This window comes from Poromitra crassiceps (assembly GCF_964638095.1).
Source record: "Poromitra crassiceps genome assembly, chromosome: 12".
Taxonomy (NCBI): domain Eukaryota; kingdom Metazoa; phylum Chordata; class Actinopteri; order Beryciformes; family Melamphaidae; genus Poromitra; species Poromitra crassiceps.
Genome location: NC_139632.1, coordinates 38,614,048 through 38,639,199, shown reverse-complemented (window position 1 = coordinate 38,639,199; position 25,152 = coordinate 38,614,048). Strand labels below are relative to the sequence as shown.

Sequence of the window (25,152 nt, the reverse complement as noted above, 5' to 3'; positions counted from 1 at the left end):
ATTAGGTACATCTATCATCAGCGCCAACAGCTTGTGTGTTCTGACACGTCCTTCTGCACAACACTGCTGTAAAGAGTTGTTATTGGAGCATCTGTGGCCTTCTCCATTAGCTTGAACCGGTCGGCCCATTCTCCTCTGACCTTTGACCTCTCTCTCATTAACAAGCTGCTTTCACTCACTGGATATGTTTTTTTGTGATATTATTATTCTGGCTAAACTCTAGAGATTGTAGTGTGCAAAAACATAGGAGGGCAGTTTGCGAGAAGCTGAACTACCAGTCAGACCACGGTCAACGTCTCTTTGCTTTTGCTGTAGCTCCGCCTCCTCAGTGTGAAGCACTGTAACTGTAGCTCCGCCTCCTCAGTGTGAAGCACTGTAACTGTAGCTCCGCCTCCTCAGTGTGAAGCACTAACTGGTCGCTGTAGCTCAGCCTCCTCAGTGTGAAGCACTGTAACTGGTCGCTGTAGCTCCGCCTCCTCAGTGTGAAGCACTAACTGGTCGCTGTAGCTCAGCCTCCTCAGTGTGAAGCACTGTAACTGGTCGCTGTAGCTCAGCCTCCTCAGTGTGAAGCACTGTAACTGGTCGCTGTAGCTCAGCCTCCTCAGTGTGAAGCACTGTAACTGGTCGCTGTAGCTCAGCCTCCTCAGTGTGAAGCACTGTAACTGGTCGCTTGTTACAGCGACACTGGCCCTCGTTCAGGATGAGCTCCCTCTTGTGGTGACATAATGGCGCCTCTTGGGTTACTTCATGTGATAGGAGTTAGTTACTTTGTGGATTTTAGCAGCCTTCAATCAGCAGACCGCAGAAACAATGCATGGCCTCCCCTGTGTCCCTGTACTGTAGGTTATTTTTCCTCCTCTGTTTAACTCTGTCACTCGGATGTTACGTTCACACCAAAAGCAAAAATCACGTCACTTGCGCGAGTTTGACCACGGTTGAAAAATGTCAAACTCTTCCACTTCAAAATTTGGCTTCATCCGCCTCATTTGCGCCGCCCGGGGCGAAATGGCGTCTGCTCGCGTGTTTGTATTGACTTATGTAATCTCGCAGCACAAATTTGCGCGTTCGTTTTCGGTGTGAACGCCCAGTTAGAGACGCAATGTTCCTCCCTCCCTTTCCCGACTGAAACCCTCTTTCCTTGTTTCTCTCCTTCCTTCAAGATCTCCTCTCCTCTGTCTCTTCTTCCTGCCATCTATCTCACTGTCTTCCTCTGTCTACTCTTTCTTCCATTACACCCCCCCACCATACCTTATGACGTGGAGGTTAAACCAATATATAAAATAAAATGTATATGGGGCCTATACTCATTTTTTATTGATAAACGTCGGCGTGCTCTTTTCATTCACCTCCAATACAATGGAGGTGCTTCATGGGTTTTAGTCTCTGTCAAATAAGATGCAATGCAATGCAACCTGCCTCACCTCAAATCATTGCATTAGTATGAGAGTTATGGTCCTTACACATCAAGAGCGATGCGAATATACGGCACGAAATTGCGATGCGAGTTTTGACCCACCTGTCAATCACAGCCACAGATGTGTACACGTCGGAAGCGAATTTCTGAAAAATCGACCGTGGTTCGAAAAAATAAACACCGCAATAACGCTGGGCGAAACTTCGCCGTTGGTATGCACGGTTGCATTGACTGATATAGGTTCGGAAAATATTATTGACGTGCGAATTAATCGCATGAAAAAAACGCTCCCGATGTGTAAGGACCTTTAGTCAGGAGGTTCGAGCACAACTTCACACAACTCCACCGAACAGACTCTCTTCTCTCTCATTTAGATTGCCGAAACCAGCAGATGAAAGCAAACGTACATGTAAGAACAGACTCTATACAGGATGAATAAAACATTTTCATAAAAGACTTCTGCTGCGCATCAAAATTACAGAGCTTCCTTAAAAAGTCTAAACTTTTTACCCCTTTTTCTTTTTTCTTTGTTTGGTTTCACAGTTGCCTTCACACCAGCTCTCAGCACTCTATCAGCTTTAGTGTCGGCAGCTTCAATCCAAAAGGACAACATACAGAGAAGGAGTGGTATCGCTCCAGCTCCACTCGTCGTGTCTTGATGAAGTGGAGGACTCACCGTCTCAGCAGAGAAACACACGCTCACTGCTTCAGGCAGACAGGGACTGACATCGTTAATGTCATTACCTCTCCCAGATGAAGAGAGAGAGAGGGAGAGAGAGAGAGAGAGAGAGAGAGAGAGAGAGATGGAGCTCGCTCGGCCAGGCCGGCAGTGCCGAGAGATTCTTCTGTATTTCAATTTGCTGTGTCTTGTACTGTTCCATGGGCTGCAGTTTAAATGGAGGACTTTTATGATGCAAATGCAGGCAGGAGTGATAAATCTCCCTCTCTCTCTCTCTCTCTCTCTGTCTCTCCTCCGCTAGTCTCCCCTGATGCAAACAAGATGGGCCCTCCATCCCTCCCTCCCTCTCTCTCTCCCTCCCTCTCTCTCTCTCTCCCTCTGTTCACTGCAGCATCGTGTTACACTCGCCCCCAGGCCACATGAAAAATGAATCAGGCCCAGGTGAGGCGGGGAAGGGAGGAGGCGGGCGCGGGGGGGGGGGTTAGGGCCCAGGTGAGGCGGGGAAGGGAGGAGGCGGGCGCGGGGGGGGGGTTAGGGCCCAGGTGAGGCGGGGAAGGGAGGAGGCGGGGGGGTGGTTAGGATGGGGAGAGGCCCACTCCCAAAAGTAGTGTTTGACTTCCCCAACTTACCTCAACAACTTCTAGGTCACTTTAAATTGGGAGATGATAAGACTCACTCACACACACACACACACACACACACACACACACACACACACACGTGCGTGCGCGCGCTCCATTCCGACACACATAAGTACACACTTCTTTTCTTCGTCTTCCTGCACTTGTTAAAACTTATAGGACTTGTCTGAGTGTGTGTGTGGTCAACTAAACTGGGTGTATTTTTGTATGTCGTGTCCCTTGAGCTACAGTACGGTGGCCTGTAGCTGACAGAAAGCATAAAATCACATGTTGACAGTAGAGAGCAGTACGCGAGCTTATCAGAGCAGAGATCCAACTGAAACATCCGGTGAAGAGGTAATACATCAGCGTGCCGGCATAGTAATAATACTGCTTTGTCATTGTCAACAAGGCTGTTTAAAGGGGGGTGAAGAGTCTTTTGAGTTTTGTTCAGAAAACCCAAAAAACAGAGCAGAAAGTGAGGAAGTAGCTGAGTCGTCGGTGTTGATCAGCAACACTATGAACCCCCTGCAGATATATTATGGTAATTTCATGCGCACACAAAACACAGTGAGAGAAATGTTTTGCCAACTCTGACGACCTGGATTCAATTCACAACTCGTACGAAGAAGATTTCTGTAACTGAAGTTTTAGACTTTAGGTTTTCTTATGACCCCAACCCTAAATTCCCATATTGGGTAAAGCAGGATCTCCCTTCAGGCGTGCAGGGATGTATTTCCAGCAGGGGGCGCTGGGGGCTGCCTTGGACACGCGCGTGCGTGTACGCTCTCGTGCGCGTGCACGTAGCGACACAGGATTCAAACTTGCGTGGGAAGAATACAGAATACAGCACCATGGCTCTAAAGAAATCTCGGTCAGCATCGTTACAACAACCATGTTTTTATACACACTGTAGCCTACAAAACCCCTCATTTGACATGATCTGACATCTGCACCTAGGCTACAGCAAATACTGACATGCTCAGATTTTAATTGCCCAATATTACCAACTGATTCACTTACTTTTTTTCGTTCATCCGCCTGGCGTGTCCTCAGTAACGCTGGTAATGAACATTAGTCTGGTGTGTCCTCAGTAAAGCTGGTAGCTGTTAGCATTCACTTTACTCTTCTTTGAAATGTTGACATTACTGCTGGGGGTGATCAGATAGGTTCTGCTGCTTTGCTGCTACTGTGTCAAGTCACAGACGTGAAGCGGATTTGGAAGATCCGTTCCATGAGGAGGAGTTTCACAATAAAAGCACTCCTAAATAAATATATATTTTCAAACATAGTCTCTTTTTAACACCTTCTACCCATATTTATAAAACAGTTTATACTTAGTTTTTGTTTTTAATTTAAATGTTTAGTTTTTAAAGTTATTAACAAGTGAAAGAGGCAGGGGCAGGCAGCCACCACTAGGGGAGGTCGGGTAGTGTAGCGGTAGATACCCTGCCTACCAACACGAGGTTTCGCAGGTTTGCGTTACCTCCGGCTTGGTCGGGCGTCCATACAGGCACAATTGGCTAGTGGCTGCGGGTGGGAAGCCGGATTGAGGGTATTTGTCCTGGTCGCTGCACTAGCGCCTCCTCTGGTCGGTTGGGTGCCTGTTTGGGGGGGAAGGGAATAGCGTGATCCTCCCATGTGCCACGTCCTGCCGGTGAAGCTCCCGCTGTCAGGTGGAAAGAAGCGGCTGACTCGGAGGAAGCATGGTGCTAGTCTACGGCTCTCCCCAGATCGACAGAGGGTGGCGCAGCGACCGGGGCAGCAGGGGTGAAATTGGCCGAGTACAATTGGGGAGAACAATGGGGGGAAACCTAAAAAAAAAGAGGCAGTATGCCTTTAACTGTTCGCAGTGAAAATGGCGTTTCAATTCTGCCATGTTTGTCCAATTCCTGTCACATAATCTGATTCGTGGAATATCATGTCATAATTCATGTCCACAACACGTAATGCAGCATTTTCCGATTTTACGAAATGTTCTGAGATCATGCTGTACTTTTCCTCACCACCAGGGGGCGGTGGTGGACGTCCAGTACGGCAGCGTGGACGACCTGAGGAGAGCCAGAGAAAGCCTGAACCTCACCAACCAGATCGCCCTGGTCAAGCTGGGCCACGCCCCTTTACTCTACAAGGTAAGAAGGCAGCATTTGTCCTCCGCTGTTTAGAAAATCACATGTATGATTTAATCCTTTACATGGAAATATGGGATTATATTCCCAGGCTTGCCACAGGTGTGGAAAGTACTTGAAAGTGCGTGCTTGCATAAAAATAAATAAATAATATGCTTGGATTTAGCCTACCGAAATCTCTGCGTTTGAGCTCCGTGTGCTCAGTCATCTAATCATTTGTCCATGAAAAGTACTTGAAAAGTCCCTGACATGCATCAGTATAGAGTGGCAACCCTGTATTCCCATAACATACACTATAACATATAGTCTAGCAGAAAGGGCCCTCAGATTTTGAGATACCCCTACCCGAGGTAGAACAAATGCCAACAATGTTTTTTCTTATCTTTAGGGTCTCCCATTAATGAAATTGATTCTTGGCAAATTTTATTTTTGGGGAAAAAATGTTTTTTTGGCTGTTCTTTAGAACTACCCCAATCCCTGAAAAAGAGCCAAATTAGGCCAGTCCGAATAGGGTAAAGGTGACAAAAAAGCTCATACCTTGAGAATGCTCACTCTTTTCCTCATCAGATTTGCTGAGGTATGAACCAGGTGGCTGCCCTACATCACCAAATAGTCAGAAAATGATTTACCTAAAAAGATCATGAATTATAGTCCTGTAAATATAGCTTTAGTTTAGGCGGAAATTGTACTTTGTGGTGATAGGAACAGGACTCCATCACTTTTCTCTCATTTATCAGAAAAACAGAAATCCCTGAAAAATATACCATTACTGAATTGTCTAGGGTGCTATTGAACCCTGACCAGTAGTTGTATGGAGATACCTGGTACCATTCTATTGCAAATGAGATTTCTTTAGACATAGCCCTGCCTTTTCTCTGAAACAGTCAAAATTCTGAATGGGGGGATAAGTGGTATACTTCTAATAATAATAATTTTATTTGGTGACACCTTTCAAAACACCCAAGGTCATTGTACAGTGCATAAGAGACATACCATTCTAAAAGATCATACATAAAAACAACAGGCATGGCAAACACCAGCATCATTAAAATACGATGAGCGTACATATAAGAAAAGACAGGAGATAAACACGGCAGGCGAATAACAGATTGAGTGCTGTATATGATTAAAGTGAGTAGGCCAATTTTTACAGGTGGGTTTTGAGGTGGGATTTGAATGTGGTGATGAAGTCAGACTGTTGGATGTGTGGGGGCAAGGAGTTCCAGAGTCTGGGTGCAGAGCAGCTGAAGGCCCTAGCACCCATGGTACTGAGGCGAGAGGTGGGGACGGTCAGGAGGCCAGCTGAGGAAGAGCGTAGGGAGCGGGAAGGGGTGTATTCCTGGAGGTCAGAGAGATGGGTGGGTGCTAGGTTGTGTAGGGCTTTGTAAGTGAGCAGAAGGTTTTTAAAGTCAATCCGGTAGTGAATGGGAAGCCAGTGGAGTTGAATGAGAACAGGGTGGTCAGATGATTTAGTGCGGGTGATGATCCAGGCATTTGGAGTCTGTTGAGCAATTTGGTGGGTAGGCCAGAGAGAAGAGAGTTGCAGTAACCAATCTGGGATGTAAGAAATGTGTGGATGAGGACTTTGGTGCTGTATTGGGACAGGGATGGGCGGAGTCTGGAGATGTTGCGGATGTGGAAGAAAGCAGACCGGGTGATGTTTTTTATGTGGGGTGCAAAGGAAAGGGTGCTGTCCAGAATGACGCTGAGGCTGTTGACTTGGGTGGAGAAGGGAACAGGGAAGCTGTCAATGATGATGTTTGGGGTGGTGGTGTTATGAGCTTTTGAGAGGGTGTTTTTGGAGCCGATGAGCAAGGCCTCGGTTTTACTGGCGTTTAACTTCAGGAACTTCCTGCTCATCCAGCTCCTGATGTCCTGGAGGCAGGCAGTGAGGGAGGTGGGAGGAAGAGTGGTGGTGGGTTTGGTGGAGATATAGACCTGGGTATCATCGGAGTAGCAGTGAAACCGGACACCATGGTGTCGGAGGATTTTACCCAGGGGGAGGAGGTAGGTGATGAATAGGAGTCGACCCAATACTACTGACCCCTGGGTCAAACGGCAGAACACCCGGACGTGTGGTTCCCTAGTTGGACAAACTGTTGTCTGTCGGTGAGGTAGGATGCAAACCAGGGAATTGCAACACCAGTGATTCCAATGTTCGCCAGGTGCTCCAGAAGTAGTGGGTGGGAGATGGTATCGAAAGCAGTGGAGAGGTCAAGGAGGATGAGGATGGTGAGGAGTCCAGAGTCAGCTGCACGGAGGAGGTCGTTAGTTATTTTTACCAGGGCTGTTTCAGTGCTGTGATTAGGGTGGAAACCATATTGAAATGGTTCGTGGAGGTTGTTTGAGTGGAGGTGGGACTGGAGTTGGGCGGCAACCACCCTCTCAAGAGTTTTGGAGATGAAGGGGAGGTTGGAGTTGGGACAGTAGTGGTTCAGGTCAGATGGGTACTGTGGCCCATAAGTTAAGAATGCTCACTCTGATGGTCATCATATTTGGAGAGGGAAATACCAGGTGGCTGAACTACATCACCAAATAGTCAGAATGTGGGTAACCCAATAAATAAAGTTTATCAAAATTACAAGCCTCTAAAACATAGAAATACAAGGTGTAAATATTGGAAGTTTGCTGGAAATTGGAACATTAATCCAAACTATAATAAATCAGTAGTATCTCCTGTCTTGACATGATGAAATAATACAAGTATAATAGTAATAATAATACATTTGTTTTATGGTAGCCCCAAATCTCAGTGCTTCATTTCATTTCATAAACAAAAACAGGAGAACAGACTAGAAAACAAAATAACCAAGGCAAAAATAAAACAGAACAGAGGAATAAAAAGTGACTGCTCGTTTGACCTGGTATATGGACACTTGTTTCACAGCCAAAGTCCAAATATCCAAATATGAAATACAGTATCAGCCCTTTGTTGAACGTATTATGACCCTACCAGATTATTGTGCCGGTGTTTGGGAGTCTGGGGCACATTCACAAGCTTATACTCCATGGACTGCAATTGTTAGGCTTGCAAAAGACTGATGCAAACAAAACTGTGTAAATATTGTTCAGTCTGTAGGCAGCCGGTCTATCTGGAGACAATCATGTTTAATATATCCTTAGTATCATTGTCCATTTGTCAAATTAAGCTATGACAATGTTAAATGTTTTCCTCTTCTGTGTATCATATTGTAACCTTTTTCCCAAGTATTTGGATCTTTCATTGTTGCTGCGCGTACATAAGATATGTTTCAGTGAGAGGTCAAGTATATACAGTAGATACTAGAATGTCAAATGTCAGGTTCCTCAGAGACGTTTGGGGACACATTTTGACATTCTACACACCAGGTACAGAACTCCGTACAGGGGAGGCCAACATAGAGGCACTGGCACTTTCCACTCTCTCCACAGTTTGGATCTTTGCAATACAAGTAAGTAATGTCTCTCACTTCTGTAGGTGCTGGGGGTTTCTTAAATAGGACTGGTTTAATGGCTCCATCTCTGACAATCCATCCCTTGCCGATAGGACTCCATAAAAGGGGTTTGGGCATGTGACTGTGACACTATATCGCTGTCTGATACAGTACATTGCTCTTTGCACATGTTGTGCAAATTCATCCTGTGTTGGTGGCAGGTTTGCAGAGGCTGAATATGTTGTTGATGCAATTATGAACCTCGGTTCATCCAAGTTTGTGCACATCAGTCCATTTTCCTTTTTATTTTTTCCATAAAGCAGAAGCGCAAATTCTCTTGCAACTGGCAAAGACTTCCAAGCTGGAAGAGTCCAAAATGGGCCAGATCTTTGAGCTCACTGAGATGGGTCTTGAGTTTGGTGAATGCTGTTGTCTTTCCTATTCTGTACAAACTACTTGTTGTGTCACAGCCAGTGAGTGCATGACATGCTGGTAGACAGCAAGAGCAATGTATCAGACAGTGATATGGTGTCACAGTCACATGTCCAAACCCCTGTTATGGAGTCCTATCGTCAAGGGATGGATTGTCAGAGATGGAGCCATTTGACCAGCTCTATTTAGGAAACCCCCAGCACCTACAGAAGTGAGAGACATTACTTACTTGTATTGCAAAGATGCAAACTGTGGAGAGAGTGGAAAGGGCCAGTGCCTCTCTGTTGCCCTTCCAACATCTTATGTACGCGCAGCAACAATGCAAGATCCAAATACTTTGGAAAAAGGTTACAATATGATACACAGAAGAGGGAAGAATGTAACATTGTGATAGCTTAATCTGACAAATGGACAATGATACTAAGGATGCAGTATATTAAACATGATCGTCTCCAGATAGACAGGCTGCCTCCAGACTGAACAATATTTAGACAGTTTTGTTTGCATCACTCTTTTGCAATCCTTACAATTGCAGTCCATGGAGGATAAGGTTGTGAATGTGCCCCAGACTCCCAAACACTGGCACAATAATCTGGTTGGGTCATAATACGCAACAAAGGCCTGATACTTTGGCTGTGAAAAAAGTGTCCATATACTGTACCTGGACAAAAAAGCAGTCACTTTTTATTTCTCTGTTCTGTTTTATTTTTGCCTTGGTTATTTTGTTTTCTAATCCGTTTTTCTAGTCTGTTTTTGTGATTGTGTATTATGATTACTATTATACTTGGATTAATGTTCCAGTTTCAATAAAACTTCCAATATTTACACCTTGTATTTCTATGTTTTATGGTAAATGGTAAATGGCCTGCATTTATATAGTGCTTTACAATCAGTAGGTACATTCACCCATTCATACACCGATGGCGGCAGGCTGCCACGCAGGGTGCTGGCACACCATCCGGAGCAATTGGGGTTCAGTATCTTGCCCAAGGACACTTCAACATGCAGACTGGAGGAGGTGGAAATCGAACCACCGACCTCTTTTATCCAAAGCGATTAGTGGACGACCTGCTCTACCTCCTGAGCTACAGCCGCTCCAGGTGGTTTGTAATTTAGATCAACTTTATTTTATTGGTTTACCCACATTCTGACTATTTGGTGATGTAGTTCAGCCACCTGGTATTTCCCTCTCCAAATATGATGACCATCAGATTGAGCATTCTTAACTTATAGGCTATTATGCCACTTCACTTATCCCCCATTCAGAATGACCTAATTTGACAGTTTCAGAGAAGAGGTAGTAGGTCTATGTCTAAAGAAATCTCATTTGCAATAGAACTGTACCAGATATCTCCATACAACTACTGGTCAGGGTTCAATAGCACCCTAGACAATTCAGTAATGGTATATTTTCCAGGGATTTCTGTTTTTCTGATAAATGAGAGAAAAGTGATGGAGTCCTATGTTCCTATCACCACAAAGTACAATTTCCGCCTAAACTAAAGCTATATTTACAGGACTATAATTCATGATCTTTTTAGGTAAATCATTTTCTGACTATTTGGTGATGTAGGGCAGCCACCTGGTTCATACCTCAGCAAATCTGGTGAGGAAAAGAGTGAGCATTTTCAAGGTATGAGCTTTTTTGTCACCTTTACCCTATTCGGACTGGCCTAATTTGGCTCTTTTTCAGGGATTGGGGTAGTTCTAAAGAACAGCCAAAAAAACATTTTTTCCCCAAAAATAAAATTTGCCAAGAATCAATTTCATTAATGGGAGACCCTAAAGATAAGAAAAAACATTGTTGGCATTTGTTCTACCTCGGGTAGGGGTATCTCGAAAACTAAAGCCTTTTTTGAGGACTTGCTGCTAGACTAATACACTATAACTGGGGTGCCCAATACGTCGATCGCGATCGACCGGTCGATCGCGAAGGTAGTGTGGTCGATCGCATGGCATTGAGGGGGGGGGGGGGATTTATTTTTTATTTTTTATTTTTTTTACTGTTTTTCCACTGTTTCCACTGTTTTTCCACTGTTTCCACTGTTTTTCCACTGTTCCACTGTTTTCCACTGTATACTCAGTGTATATATATATAAATAAATATGTTTGGTAGATCACTTTGACTTGGTCATTTTAAAAGTAGCTCCCAAGCTGAAAAAGTGTGGGCACCCCTGCACTATAACATACACTATAACATACACTATAACATACACTATAATATACACTATAACATACACTATAACATACACCATAACATACACTATAATATACACTATAACATTCACTTTAACATACACTATAATATACACTATAACATACACCATAACATACACCATACCATACACTATAACATACACTATAACATACACTATAACATACACCATAATATACACTATAACATACACTATAATATACACTATAACATACACTATAACATACACTATAATATACACTATAACATACACTATAACATACACTATAACATACACTATAATATACACTATAACATACACTATAATATACACTATAACATACACTATAACATACACTATAACATACACTATAACATACACTATAACATACACTATCCATCCAACTTAGGAACGAGGAATCTTTCAAAACACTTGCAAATAAGGAGTGACCTGAAAGTGATTGTCATAAAAAGGTAGGGGGGGGGGAAAGTAGCTTCCAAAGCATCTTGGGTGTTTTAATATACTGTGTCTTGGTGCCCTTTGTAGACAATAAATATTCCTTCCTTGCTGCTGCTGCTGCTGCAGCACAGGGATTTGAATGCCAAGCGGGACTGGGCTCTATATGGCCAGTCATGCATCACTAATTCTTTATAACTATTTTCACCATTAATTTATGATAACTGCCTCCTGCGTCTGCTCCTGTTCACTGCAGAGATCTCCGAATGGATTTTGCTCCAATTATTGCACCAGAAAAAGCATTAGATGTCTATGTGTGCCAGGATGAGGTCAACTCTAAGGTCAACTCAATTCCTGTGTGTGTGTGTGTGTGTGTGTGTGGGGGGGGGGGTTCCAATCCAGTGAAACAAAAGATAGACAAAACCTACTTACATGTTAATTGCTGGTAAATGTATTTTAGACAATTTGTCTTAACGCTATTTTAACATACATTTTCCATTTCTTACTGTTTCCTTAGATGCCAATACTGACCTGTATGACCTACAATATTATGACACTACTGTAAATAACTAAAAACAAAGGGATGTGTGTATTATTGAGTAATTTAGGCTTACACGTCTGACACAATGCATCCATTTGTGATTGTCCTATTTAAAGGTGTTATGTGTCATATTTTGAATCATCAACATATGAGACATATGTGTGCGTGTGCGTGTGTGTGTGTGCGTGTGTGTGTGTGTGTGTGTGTGTGTGTGTGCACATGTCGGTATCTAAAATAAATTATTTGCCATTATGTCTAAGTGGCGTAGATATAGATTGATGAGCCTTGTGTGTGTAGTGATGATGAGCGTGTGTGTGTGTGTGTGTGTGTGTGTGTGTGTGTGTGTGTGACGTGTGTGTGTGTGTGTGTGTGTGTGTGTGTGTGTGTGTGTGTTGTGAAGGTGACTGCAGGCCTAATGTGACACACACACACACACACACACACACACACACACACACACACACACACCGATTGGATTAATATGATCAGTGACACACACACACCACACCGACATAGATCATGTTACTGTAACCTGTCATGCCATCGCTCTCCGTTCATCCCGGCTCATTTGATTGATGGAAATATGAGCCTATCTTTTCTTTATTATATTCTAGCAGCGTACGTGTTTTCACCTCCCAGTTGTTTTTACTAGCTGCCTGTCACCATCAGCTCTGTGTGACTTATAATCAACATGACGTTAAGATACAGCAGAACACACACACACACACACACACACACACACACACACACACACACACACACACACACACACACACACACAATGGTGGGATGATTGTGTGAACCTTTGACTGTACCCATGGTGTTTTTACAGGCATACAATGAAATAAGCTCATTTGGATTTAAAAGCTCCAATAAAAACAGCAGCTGATGTCCTGTGCAGCTGATGTCCTGTGCAGCTGATGTCCTGTGCAGCTGATGTCCTGTGCAGCTGATGTCCTGTGCACGGCCTTGGTTTGCTCGCACGTGTTGCATTCTGGGTCTTTTCAGATGGGCTTTCGCTAATGATCAAATTCAGAATCATTGTTACTGTATCATCATAGAGCAATATCTCATGAACATCTGGTGGCCTGGAAACAGAACAGATAGATGTTTGGCCTCACACAGCGTGTCACAAATCATCTGCAGCACTTTCATATAAATGCCCATTTTGCTATATTCTACTCTTAACTTATATGACGTGATAGTGAGTCAACTTCTGACAGAAACTCAAACTTCATCAACAGAACATTTTTAAACCTTGTGCCTTTATGTTTGGCTGCCGGCGAATTGAACGAATTCATCGTATTTTATACAATAACGGTTCATTTGTACTAAAGTGGCAAGTCGACTTCTGGTACGTATTGACAAACTGTAAGTGTGCTATTGAGTGGGAGCACGACAGGATGAAGAACTGCATTTCGAAACGTCCACTTTACACGAGAGTGCTTTCACGGCAATGTGTTATGTTTGATTAGTACGTTGAGTGGCAGACTTAGACAATATGGACTCAAGACGGTGCTTTACATATTAATACCAAGGAATCAAATACACTGATGTTCACTTTCAGGAGCCCTCGTGTCTGTTGGAAGAGTGAATAATGCCGTAGTCATACATTTTAGGGGGGAAAAGACAATAAAACGTCTTGTCACTTTAACACAGTAAAGTACAGCCTACATAATAATGTCTTTGAACGATGTTCAGGACACGCTGTAGCTCATCATGTTAAATCAATATGTGGGCTAAATTACAGCCATGATGAGGCATCTCATTTGATTTAATGCATGCGATGTGACATGCCTCTTATAGGACGGCTTCAAATGGCTCATACATAGAGAGCTGCAGGGATGACGTATTTTTGTAGGCAGAACGCGGAAGTCCCGAACTTCCTGGTTCTTCACTGTTTCTGTCTATGGGATTTTTGAATGGGTTTTTGCCGCGATGTTTCAAATACGGTCTCTGGGCAACGCAAGATTAATCAAACGCGAACCAGAGTTCCGTCGGATAATCTTCACACATGAGGACCACTTTCATGAGTTTTGAAGCGTAAATGCGAGCCCTAGAAGTAAAATGCTCGAGCTAAGCTAATCCAGAACTACACACTGTCGCATAGGCTTCCACGTCACGTCAGCACTCAACCTGGACTGTTGTTGATGTGTGCACTGATTACCCCGGGCTGAACGGGGCTGAACCAGGTGAGGGAAAGAGAATTTCCGTGTTCGTCCTTTGAGTGGTGACGTTATTGACGTATATATCCCCATCGATTCAACAGTGTAGTCTCATTTAGCCGTTTGCTAGCTAGCCGTCCTTTTAACGGCACGTAAAAGCTTCAAAACTCGTAAAAGTGGTCCTCGTGTGTGAAGATGATATTACTAAACACTGGTTCGTTCGCGTTTGATTAAGCCAGCGTTGCTCAGAGAGATTATTAGAAGCATCGCGCCAAAAACCCATTCAAAACTCCCATAGGCGAAAACTGTGAAGAACCAGGACTGTTAGCATCGATGATTTCTGGACTCATTCCTGCGGCTCTCTATTAGAATCACATTAGAATCCACTGTAGAGGGCCAAAGTCACGCCCACTTCCTGCTTCGCCACGGGGCCTCGGGAGTCGAATTCTCCATTCATCTTCTCATTGACGTTTCTGAAAATCCTTATGAAAAGAATTTTCTGAGGACAAACCAAGCGATGCAGCTTTATTCACAATCACGAGAGACCATAGAATATTTCATCCACTTTTCACTGATTTGGTATGAAAATCCAGACATGTTACTGTATAATATATGATTCTATAGGTCCTTACACATCAAGAGCGATGCGAATATACGGCACGAAATTGCGATGCGAGTTTTGACCCACCTGTCAATCACAGCCACAGATGTGTACACGTCGGAAGCGAATTTCTGAAAAATCGACCGTGGTTCGAAAAAATAAACACCGCAATAACGCTGGGCGAAACTTCGCCGTTGGTATGCACGGTTGCATTGACTGATATAGGTTCGGAAAATATTATTGACGTGCGAATTAATCGCACGAAAAAAACGTGCTCGGTGTGTAAGGACCTTATGAGTCCATTGCCGCATTGATGAGTCCAAAGCTCAGTGCAGTGAAATGCATGACTGTAGCTTGGGCGTTCTGTGTGTGTGTGTGTGTGCGTGTGTGTGTGTGTGTGTGTGTGTGTGTGGGTGCGCGTGCGCGCGCGCGTGTGTGTGTGTGCGTGCACGTGTGTGCGTGTGCACGTGTGTGCATGGTGTCCCTGTTTTCTTGTGAAGGACAGAGTTGTGATGAGAGGAGAGGTCACACATTCAATAAAATAGTCATCTACACTCATAAAAAGCAAGGGCGCTACATGTTCCATGAACAACAGTGAAATAGTGCTGTGCACACACACACACACACACACACACACACACACACACACACACACACACACACACACACACACACACTGCACAGTGGCATCTGAACTCCCTCTCCCTACCCAGGAACCATTCTCTGTTATTACCAGTGATGTGGTCAATTAAAAAGAGGGTCAATTATTAATTCCAGTCATTGATAAAGACAACCAGCAACATGAACAAATGCTTATTTCACAAAAGTGTATATATATATATATATATATATATATATAATATTTCTCTTAATGTGAATATTAAACTGGTAGAAATTCCTGAGGATATCTTTAAACGGGGGGAAAATCCCATTCACCTGTAAAAAAAAAACGGTCAAAAACGGTTTCTTTTTGTGCGGTTAGTTACTCACTTCACCTTTGTGTGTGGGTTTGTTTAATACATTGTGCCTCTTTCTTTACTCACTCTACCTTCGTGTGCGTGTGTGTGTGTGTGTGTGTGCGTGTGTGCGTGTGTGTGTGTGTGTGTGTGTGTGTGTGTGTCTGTCTGTGTGTGTGTGTGTGTGTGTTTTCCAGCTGTCTCTGCTGTCTGAGTTGGGTTTGGGAGGAGTTCTGCTCTACGTGGACCCCTGTGATGCCCCTCCCTCCCGACACACCTGGCGTCAAGCCTTCAGAGTCACGCTCAATCCAGGAGGAAACCCCACCGCTGGTAAGTACTACTAAAATGACTTTGTATGTGTAAAATAGAGTTTTACTTAAGTTGCCACAGGTAGAAATGGCGATTTGGCTGGATTGCTGAATTTTTGACATGTCATATTTTGCTTCTACGGTAGTTTTCAAAAAACAAAAAAACAGTAAACAAAAAACAGTCATCAAAAATAACTACAATTGTCGTTAATTTATAGGTTTTTAACTGTGTCAAGTTACACCAAGCACACAATTAGAGACATTAGAAACAAAGTGAGCTCAGCTGCAGCTTATATCCTGTGTCCATGTATAAATATCACAATAGGAGAGGAGGCAACATAATGCCTCCTTCTCACAATCCAACGGCACCTTGAACAAGCTTGATTTAATGACAAAGAGACGAGCACAGCTGTCTGTCCGAGTGTCGAGGGAAGCCACCCTGCCTGTACACCACATGCTGTACAATACTGCATAGTAGGATTATAAGACATTAAAATAGAATCTTTTCAATAAAGAAAATTAAACGCATGGTCGCCAACTTGAATCTTTATACACTACTACATCCCTTTAGTTTAGCATCAGCAACCCCATGAAAATGGTTTTAGTTGCAGCTGGGGAAAAGATTTGTGTCATAGTTACTTGCATGGTTGTTAGAACTTAGGCTTTTTCGCTTAAAAAAATACACACACAAAAACGTGGATAAGCCCTACAGGATATATGCGATCTCCTACAAATCACCATGAAATTAAGCAGAACAAAGTTCAAGAGTTGGACAGTAGGCACTACTCTATTAAAAAGTGTTTTTAATCCTTTCATATTTTGTATGTTATTTAATGAAGATAATTTAGTGCATGGTGCCTGTTGGAGAAAATATAAGTTCCATTGGCATTTCCTAATCAATAAGCTATAATTGCATACACATAATTAATGCTATGAGTTATTAGCCATAAGACATCTCACAAATGCATATTTGGACAGGCAGACACATAGGAGGAGATTTCTCCCCTTTGCTCTGGCCTTCAGAAACTCAGCATGACAATGACCATGAGACAGGAACGCTTGCTGATAACAGTCTCCAGTCAGACTGCACGACGCACACTCCAAACTATCCACACATTCTCCTCCCCCCTCTCTCTCTATAAGTAATCCATGTCATCTGTCAGTCATCACTGAATATTTGGACTCTGTATGACATATCAGAATGTGTACATTGAGATTCAGTCCTCTGACAATGCAGATTGCCAGAGAATGTATGGTTTTTAATATACTTCTATAATACACTTCCTGGACTCCTGGTTTCAATTTATTTGGTTTATATTAGCTGTTACATATATTATATTGCAGATGAGGAGTGGTCAATTCCATTCTCTAACAGTGCCTTTGCTGGACCCGTGACTTATTTAAGGTTGTTTTAATCTCCTCTTGCTGATTTGAGCTGAAACGTACTCACATGTCTTACCTTGGCCTCGGGCAGAGGACGTAACTTGTCTCTGTATCTCTGTGACTCTGTGCTGCTGTATTTAAATCACCCTCCCAAGATGGCTGCTCTCTCTGACCCCCCAGTCTTGCCCCCACTTCCTGTTTTTTTTCTGCCCGGTCTGGCCAACAGGGACGGGTCATTACTGCTGGCGTATCTTTTAGTCCTTGTAAGAGTCCCAGTACCCAGTAGAGCCTCACCACATGTCTGGACTGCTGTGTGTGTGTGTGTGTGTGTGTGTGTGTGTGTGTGTGTGTGTGTGTGTGTGTGTGTGTGTGTGCATGTGTGTGTGCGCGCGCGCGCGTGGAGGAGAGGGACAGATGCTGGCTGTCTGGTCTCTCACCAATCACAATGCTCTTCGGTCCCTCGTGCTAATACAGCTGAGAAGAACACAAGATCAGAAAGGACACCTCATTATTCATATCGACTATTTTATTCAACCACTAGAGGCAGACATACAGTGGTAGACACATCAATAAACGTGCCTTACCGCAAGCTGTGTATTGACACGCGGCGGCATTAAAACTAATGGACGTGTAGTTAGGTTAGTTAGTTAGTGTAGTTAGTTAGTTAGTTAGGTTAAACCTTTATTATTTGTCACTGGGAAATAATCGTACTAATATATTAGGGCCGGTGGCGGCGGCGCGAGAACCCACACAAACCCAATCCCACAACTGAGTATGCTACTTCCACTGACTGATGATGTCATAGCCCACAATCGTCGAGTGGGGGCCAGAGTGATGAGCTCATCGCCATCATCGTTGAGTGGTGGGCAGTGGTGACTGATGATGTCATACCCTCTGATGCCATGGAATGAATTGTGATGTCATAAATCCTTCCCTGCTGAGAATTGGACGACTCTTGCTCAAAGCCCAGCCAATCAAGCCTGAACCTGCGACGACGACATGGACCGGCGCTAATGCCCAGTGGCATGAAATAATATTACCTGCACCTGAAGGCATCACTAGTTTCTTCTATTGTTTTGAATTAATAATACCTGCACCTGAAGGCATCACTAGTTTCTTCCATTGTTTTAGTGTGTTCTAAATACAACAGAATTCCTGTAGCAAAATAGATGAAAAATGGAATGAGCGGAATGCGTGAATTTACACTCACAGAAAATATTCACACAACTGAATGAAAGCAATAGCAGCTATGTTTTTCTAGTACATTGGATTGTACTCTAGTAGTACAACCCAGTGACTGTACAGCTTCTCGAATCGGTCGATCCGACTGGACTTGCATCAGGTTTGGCCGTCTGTGGAGTTGCATCATGTTTGGCTGTATGTTGTCGAACAGATGGAGTCCATCAGAAAACAAAGATGAGACTTGGCCTCCTCACACACTTGCAGGGTCAAAGTCAGACAGACAGCGTGCGGTGAGCCAGCTCTGCACAATCAAAGCAGCAGCGATACTTTCAACTGTGAAACTTCAAGTTCATTTCCACACAGATGAAATCCCATGGCACTCTGAACCACACAGACTGCTCGGGTCACACGGGCCACACGGGGCACCCTACAGGACACGGGACACACCTCACTGAGTGACCCCGTTAAGATCTGCTGTGTCAGTATATTATAGGGGAAGAAGGAGAGCCCACCTTGGATGGCCGCAAATGGAGTGAAAGCGAATGGAACTGAATCTGTACTTGTTTTGTGAGAACTTAGCGTCGTCCTGCTGTTGGGAAACTGCAGCTGCGTTGCTCAGGTGTGTTTTGCTCAGGTTGAAATGCTTTGAACTCTCAGTGCCTGCTGTTGCTCAGAGCTTTATTAAAACACGCTCGTGTCTCAGCCGTGTCGACAGCACCACCGCTTTCCATTCAAACAACAAGACAGGAGGGGGAAGCTGTCAGAGCGCTCCCCAGTGGAAACGCTGCCAACAGCACATGTAAATCCACTGTTTGCCAGTGCTCTTAATAATGTTCCCCAGACTTCTCCACCCTCCCAGTTTAGTGTTTGTACTTTGCTGTGTGTCTCTGTCTCCTCCCGCACCTCCTCCTCCCCCTCCTCCCCCTCCTCCTCCTCCTCCTCCCGCACCTCCTCCTCCCGCACCTCCTCCTCCTCCTCCTCCTCCTCCTGCACCTCCTCCTCCTCCTCCTCCTCCTGCACCTCCTCCTCCTCCTCCCCTCCTCCTCCTCCTCCTCCTCCCCCTCCTCCTCCTCCTCCCGCACCTCCTCCTCCTCCTCCTCCTCCTCCTGGTTGTTAATTTGAGTGTTCCTTGCTACCTGCTGGGACAGGCAAAGTCAATCAAAGCAACTGTCATCTCATACATCCCTACCCATCTCTGCATCTCTGTGCATGCGTGTGTGTGTGTGTGTGTGTGTGTGTGTGTGTGTGTGTGTGTGTGTGTGTGTGTGTGTGTGTGTGTCTGAGTGAGTGAGTGAGTGAGTGTGTGAATGTGTATGAGTGTTTGTGTCTGCACTTGTCCCACAACGTCAGAGGGATTGAGTGTGTGTTTGCATGTCTATTTCTGTGTACTACAACAGTATGTCAGTGGGTGAGTGAAATGGAAGTGTGTGTGTGTGTTTGTAAGATGAAGTGTGTGTGTGTGTGTGTGTGTGTGTGTGTGTGTGTGTGTGTGTGTGTGTGTGCGCGTGCGCGCGCGCGTGTGTGTGTGTGTGTGTGCATGAATGTGTTTTTCCATGTGCTTCTGCACATGTCTGCGGCTGTCAAGTAGCGCACGGCAAAAGTGAGAGAAAAAAAGAGATTCCCTGCAGAGACAACAGTGTTTGCTTAGGTTTCATCAGCAGGTGTTGGCTGTCAGCTTTACTCCACATTGCTCCAGCGTTCATCTCGTCTGATATACATGTACACCATGCTGCTGTAGCATTCATCTCATCTGGGAAGAGATACCAGAAGACCCTGGGTAGTCTTGCATGCCTGCACATTTTAGAGCTAAATTCATCACTCTATGGGCCATATCTTACAAGTGCAAGGGCAAACTCTTTGCTAGTTTTTAGCACTCAAAATCTCCCCTTTTTTCTTTTAACTACCACTGGGTCAGTACATCAACGGACGTGTTTCAGCGAGCCGGTGGTAATTTAAATGGGAAAACCCATGTTGAGTGCTAGAAACTAGCACTCTAGTGCCCCTGCACATGCACCGGGCATAAGATGGCCCTATGACTTTTCATAGAGGTAGCTACACACACACACTTGACAATGACATGGATTATTAGACACTTGAAAACCTTTGGCTATTTTATCTCATTAACCTAATTAATACACGTTGCATTACACATAACTTGAACCCATTATTTTTGACGTTCCAAACGGCCTAGTGGACGGAAATATATCCATCAGTGATTCTGTCCGTTTTCTGCTGCAGATGCTGGCACTGGACATGCACGCCGTGGGCCTGCACAGGATCTGTACTTGCTTTTCCTTCCTCTCCCCTGGCCATGTTTATGAAAACTGCTGGTCTCTGTCGGTCTCTCTGTACACGCTCTCTTTGATATGACACGCCCCTTGTGTGATTGTGTAATTGTGTTAACCTTTACTGTGCCCCCACCCTCCCACTCCTCACACACACACACCCACACACACACACACACACACACACACACACACACCTCCGAGGTAGCAAAAGCGTAGATGAGAGAGAAAATTTAACCCATTTCCCGGTGCAATCTTTTGAACTGGTTGACTGGTTATAGTCTCATCATTGGGTCCCTTGGGTTATTTAAAAACCTCTGCTGGAGTCAAAAGAACGCTTTGAATAGAAATGTACAGTCATTAGCATATTGATTTAAATACGTCAGGGTTTCTCCCCTGTAAATGAACAATCATCGCCGTTGTAACGTGAGGAGGAAGAGACTAGGGGTCGGGGGTTCCTCTGTTCTGTAGGATGTCAGCTGTTTCCTCTGAGGAGAAGGTCACATGGGCCTCGCTCATGTATTCCAACCGAGCCTTCTTGATTGCAATTACAAGTCTGTGACAGCCATGAAAAGCTAAGCGCCATGTAAAGGAGTGTTACAGACAGTGCCATTACAACAGACTGGACCAGTGTTATATCAGAGTTATATAATTACATATTTTAGCGTATACCTGCCAACATTAGGCTGTGAAAAAGAGGGAGATTTTCTAAGAGTATCGGCAAACTCCATCAATGATGTGATTCGTTGTTCTGTGGAGGTGTGCTGACTTGTTTAAAAAGGCCCGCGCTACCCTATCCGCAGTGGGGGAGTCTCGTGGGTAGCCTACCCATTAGTCTCTTAAAACAGACTGTCTCATCTACATCCGGCGAATGCAGCTATACACAGTCTGTACGTTACACCCCCAGAACATGCACAAGGAAGTTGGGAAAAAAACCTTCAGACAGGAAAGAAGTTCGACGGAATCCGACCAATCACGACACGTGTGTCCACGAAAAATGCGGCATATTGGATTTTGATTGGACTAATGAGCGGAAAACCCGCCTTTCTGCTTCCCATTCCGGTTGGTGCATGATTCTCCCCCACGAAGTACAGACGGTATGGCGGAAGCATTTGAAAATTGCGGAAGCCAACTCGTCTGTTCTAAGAGACTACCTACCCATAGAACCCACTTTCATTCACATTTCTCGAGGTGAGAGGTCAAGGGGCCTAAAATAGTTTTCTGGTCTAAATTTAGCCAGAATTGTGAGCGTTATTTAGCCCCCTTCCTGACAAACTAGCAGGACATGGTTGGTAGCAACGGATGCCTGAGGTCATCTAGTTTCATGTGATAGCAGTATCTTCACCCTAGCTTTAAAACGGAAAACATTTGATTGAAATCGGGAGATTAACGGGAGAAATGACCAATCGGAAAGCACAGCAGGAGAAAAAGAGGTTAAAAATCGGTTCGCAGGTACGGTTTTAGTAGTTCTGTAATGGTACTAATACACCTATATGTCTCTTTAGTGGTGAATAAATCCATGTATGATTATCCTCCATCTCTAGCAATATTGATGTTTTTTTTTTTTAATCTCAGAAACGACTGAACTTAGGTTAATTATGATGTTTCCTGAAATTGGGATTGTTTGCCTATAATGCCAGGGCCACAGCATCTAAATATACTGCATCTCCTGTCGAGCTTGAGCTATCACCATAAAACGCTGTGCTTACATGCAATTCATCACCAGAGAGCCCTTTCACCTCCTCACATTAGCTCTCTCACGTCTCCAACAGAATTAATTGAATGATGTGGGAGTATTTGAGTATTCCTCGTGCAATAATAGTAACATTCATCACTGCTCCTGTCCTCCTACATCTCTGTGAAGCCTTTCCGAGAGCAAATCAACATGCAGGCGACCGGCTCAAAGTCAAGCTAATAGCTGTGAACGATCTCATCAAGTCGAGCTTCACAACAAATTGTTTCAGTTTGAGAGCGGTTTTACCAAGAGATCACATTTGGAGTTAGCCCACGCCGTTTCCTAGAGCCTCCGCAGAGTACGGCTATTTAAGCGTTAAGTGAAGCTATCACACTGACTGAAGCGCGACCCTCGCCGCATCTCGTCTCAAGGTTGAAAACAAAACTTTCCGTGAGTTCTTCTCATCAAGAATTAGCTCACCTCCTCACACGCTTTTCAGCAGAAAACGGCTCGTTCTGCTGAGCGCTGGTCTTTGCTGATTTTCATTACAGCTAATTGGGTGTTTAGTGGGACAACCGCTGAACAGGAGAGTGTGGGAGCTGCTGTGGCTGTAGCGTTAGCATTAGCATCCGTGCAGGGCTGAATTATGCATGGTGGGTTAAAGCGGTCTGAACGCTCCTCCGTATGATTTATTAATGCCCGCTTGCACAGAGGAATGGATCAGGACCCGCTGCAGGGGGGGGTAGCGTGATTCTCCCACATGCTACGACCTGTCGGTGCAACCCCTCGCTGTCAGGTGAAAAGAAGCGGCTGGTGACTGCACATGTATCAGAGGAAGCATGTGCTAGTAGTCTACAACTCTCCCCTGATTGCCAGAGGGGGTGGAGCAACAACCGCTGGTCAAGTAAAAAAATTAATAAGAATAAGAAAAAAGAAAAACAACCAGGTCAAGTACAAGTTTTCACGGGGGCCAATTTGTGGGCTAGGGTAATGACACTAATGAGGGTTTCCAAATTCCAATCATGGAAGTTTGAAACCCTCATTAGTGTTTTGCTTGCACCTGTGTTTACCCTGCCTTTTCGACACAAAATGGCCCCCGTGAGAAGGGTCTATTGGGGAGAAAACGGGGGCAAACTTGATCAAAAAAGTTTCATACATTGTGCATGAGATACTACCACACACACAAAATAAACACATGGGAAACAAATGGTCTCCTTTAGCTGTGCTCAGGCCAGCTCTGTATGCATGGTTGCTTTTACAGTTTGGACCGCAACTCCATCAATTACCCTGCAGACAACAGCAGGAATCCAAAAATAATGAATGCATCTGGCACCACCCCATCCAGCATTTACACAGCCCCATCCACACACACAACACTGGCACCACCCCATCCAGCATTTACACAGCCCCACACACACACACACAACACTGACACCACCCCATCCAGCATTTACACAGCCCCATCCACACACACACAACACTGGCACCACCCCATCCAGCATTTACACAGCCCCACACACACACACAACACTGGCACCACCCCATCCAGCATTTACACAGCCCCATCCACACACACAACACTGGCACCACCCCATCCAGCATTTACACAGCCCCATCCACACACACAACACTGGCACCACCCCATCCAGCATTTACACAGCCCCATCCACACACACACAACACTGGCACCACCCCATCCAGCATTTACACAGCCCCACACACACACACACAACACTGACACCACCCCATCCAGCATTTACACAACCCCATCCACACACACAACACTGGCACCACCCCATCCAGCATTTACACAGCCCCATCCAGACACACAACACTGACACCACCCCATCCAGCATTTACACAGCCCCATCCACACACACAACACTGGCACCACCCCATCCAGCATTTACACAACCCAATCCACACACACAACACTGGCACCACCCCATCCAGCATTTACACAGCCCCATCCACACACACACAACACTGGCACCACCCCATCCAGCATTTACACAGCCCCATCCACACACACAACACTGGCACCACCCCATCCAGCATTTACACAACCCCATCCACACACACAACACTGGCACCACCCCATCCAGCATTTACACAACCCCATCCACACACACGACAATGGCACCACCCCATCCAGCATTTACACAACCCCATCCACACACACAACACTGGCACCACCCCATCCAGCATTTACACAACCCCATCCACACACACAACACTGGCACCACCCCATCCAGCATTTACACAACCCCATCCACACACACGACAATGGCACCACCCCATCCAGCATTTACACAACCCCATCCACACACACAACACTGGCACCAACCCATCCAGCATTTACACAGCCTCATCCACACACACAACACTGGCACCACCCCATCCAGCATTTACACAACCCCATCCACACACACACAACACTGGCACCACCCCATCCAGCATTTACACAACCCCATCCACACACACACAACACTGGCACCACCCCATCCAGCATTTACACAGCCCCATCCACACACACACAACACTGGCACCACCCCATCCAGCATTTACACAGCCCCATCCACACACACAACACTGGCACCACCCCATCCAGCATTTACACAGCCCCATCCACACACACAACACTGGCACCACCCCATCCAGCATTTACACAGCCCCATCCACACACACAACACTGGCACCACCCCATCCAGCATTTAG

General features: G+C 45.0%; 1 protein-coding gene across 1 annotated transcript in view; it reads left to right on the top strand.

Moving 5' to 3' along the window:
* The window catches only part of naaladl2 (N-acetylated alpha-linked acidic dipeptidase like 2), a gene marked incomplete at its 3' end in the record, with an annotated part of 362,515 nt that overhangs the window by 142,662 nt on the left and 194,701 nt on the right, over positions 1-25,152 (top strand). The window contains exons 6-7 of the mRNA XM_083647387.1: positions 4,726-4,845; positions 15,799-15,931. Coding sequence (XP_083503513.1) covers positions 4,726-4,845; positions 15,799-15,931 — 253 coding nt within the window. The remainder of the gene's footprint in view (positions 1-4,725; positions 4,846-15,798; positions 15,932-25,152) is intronic.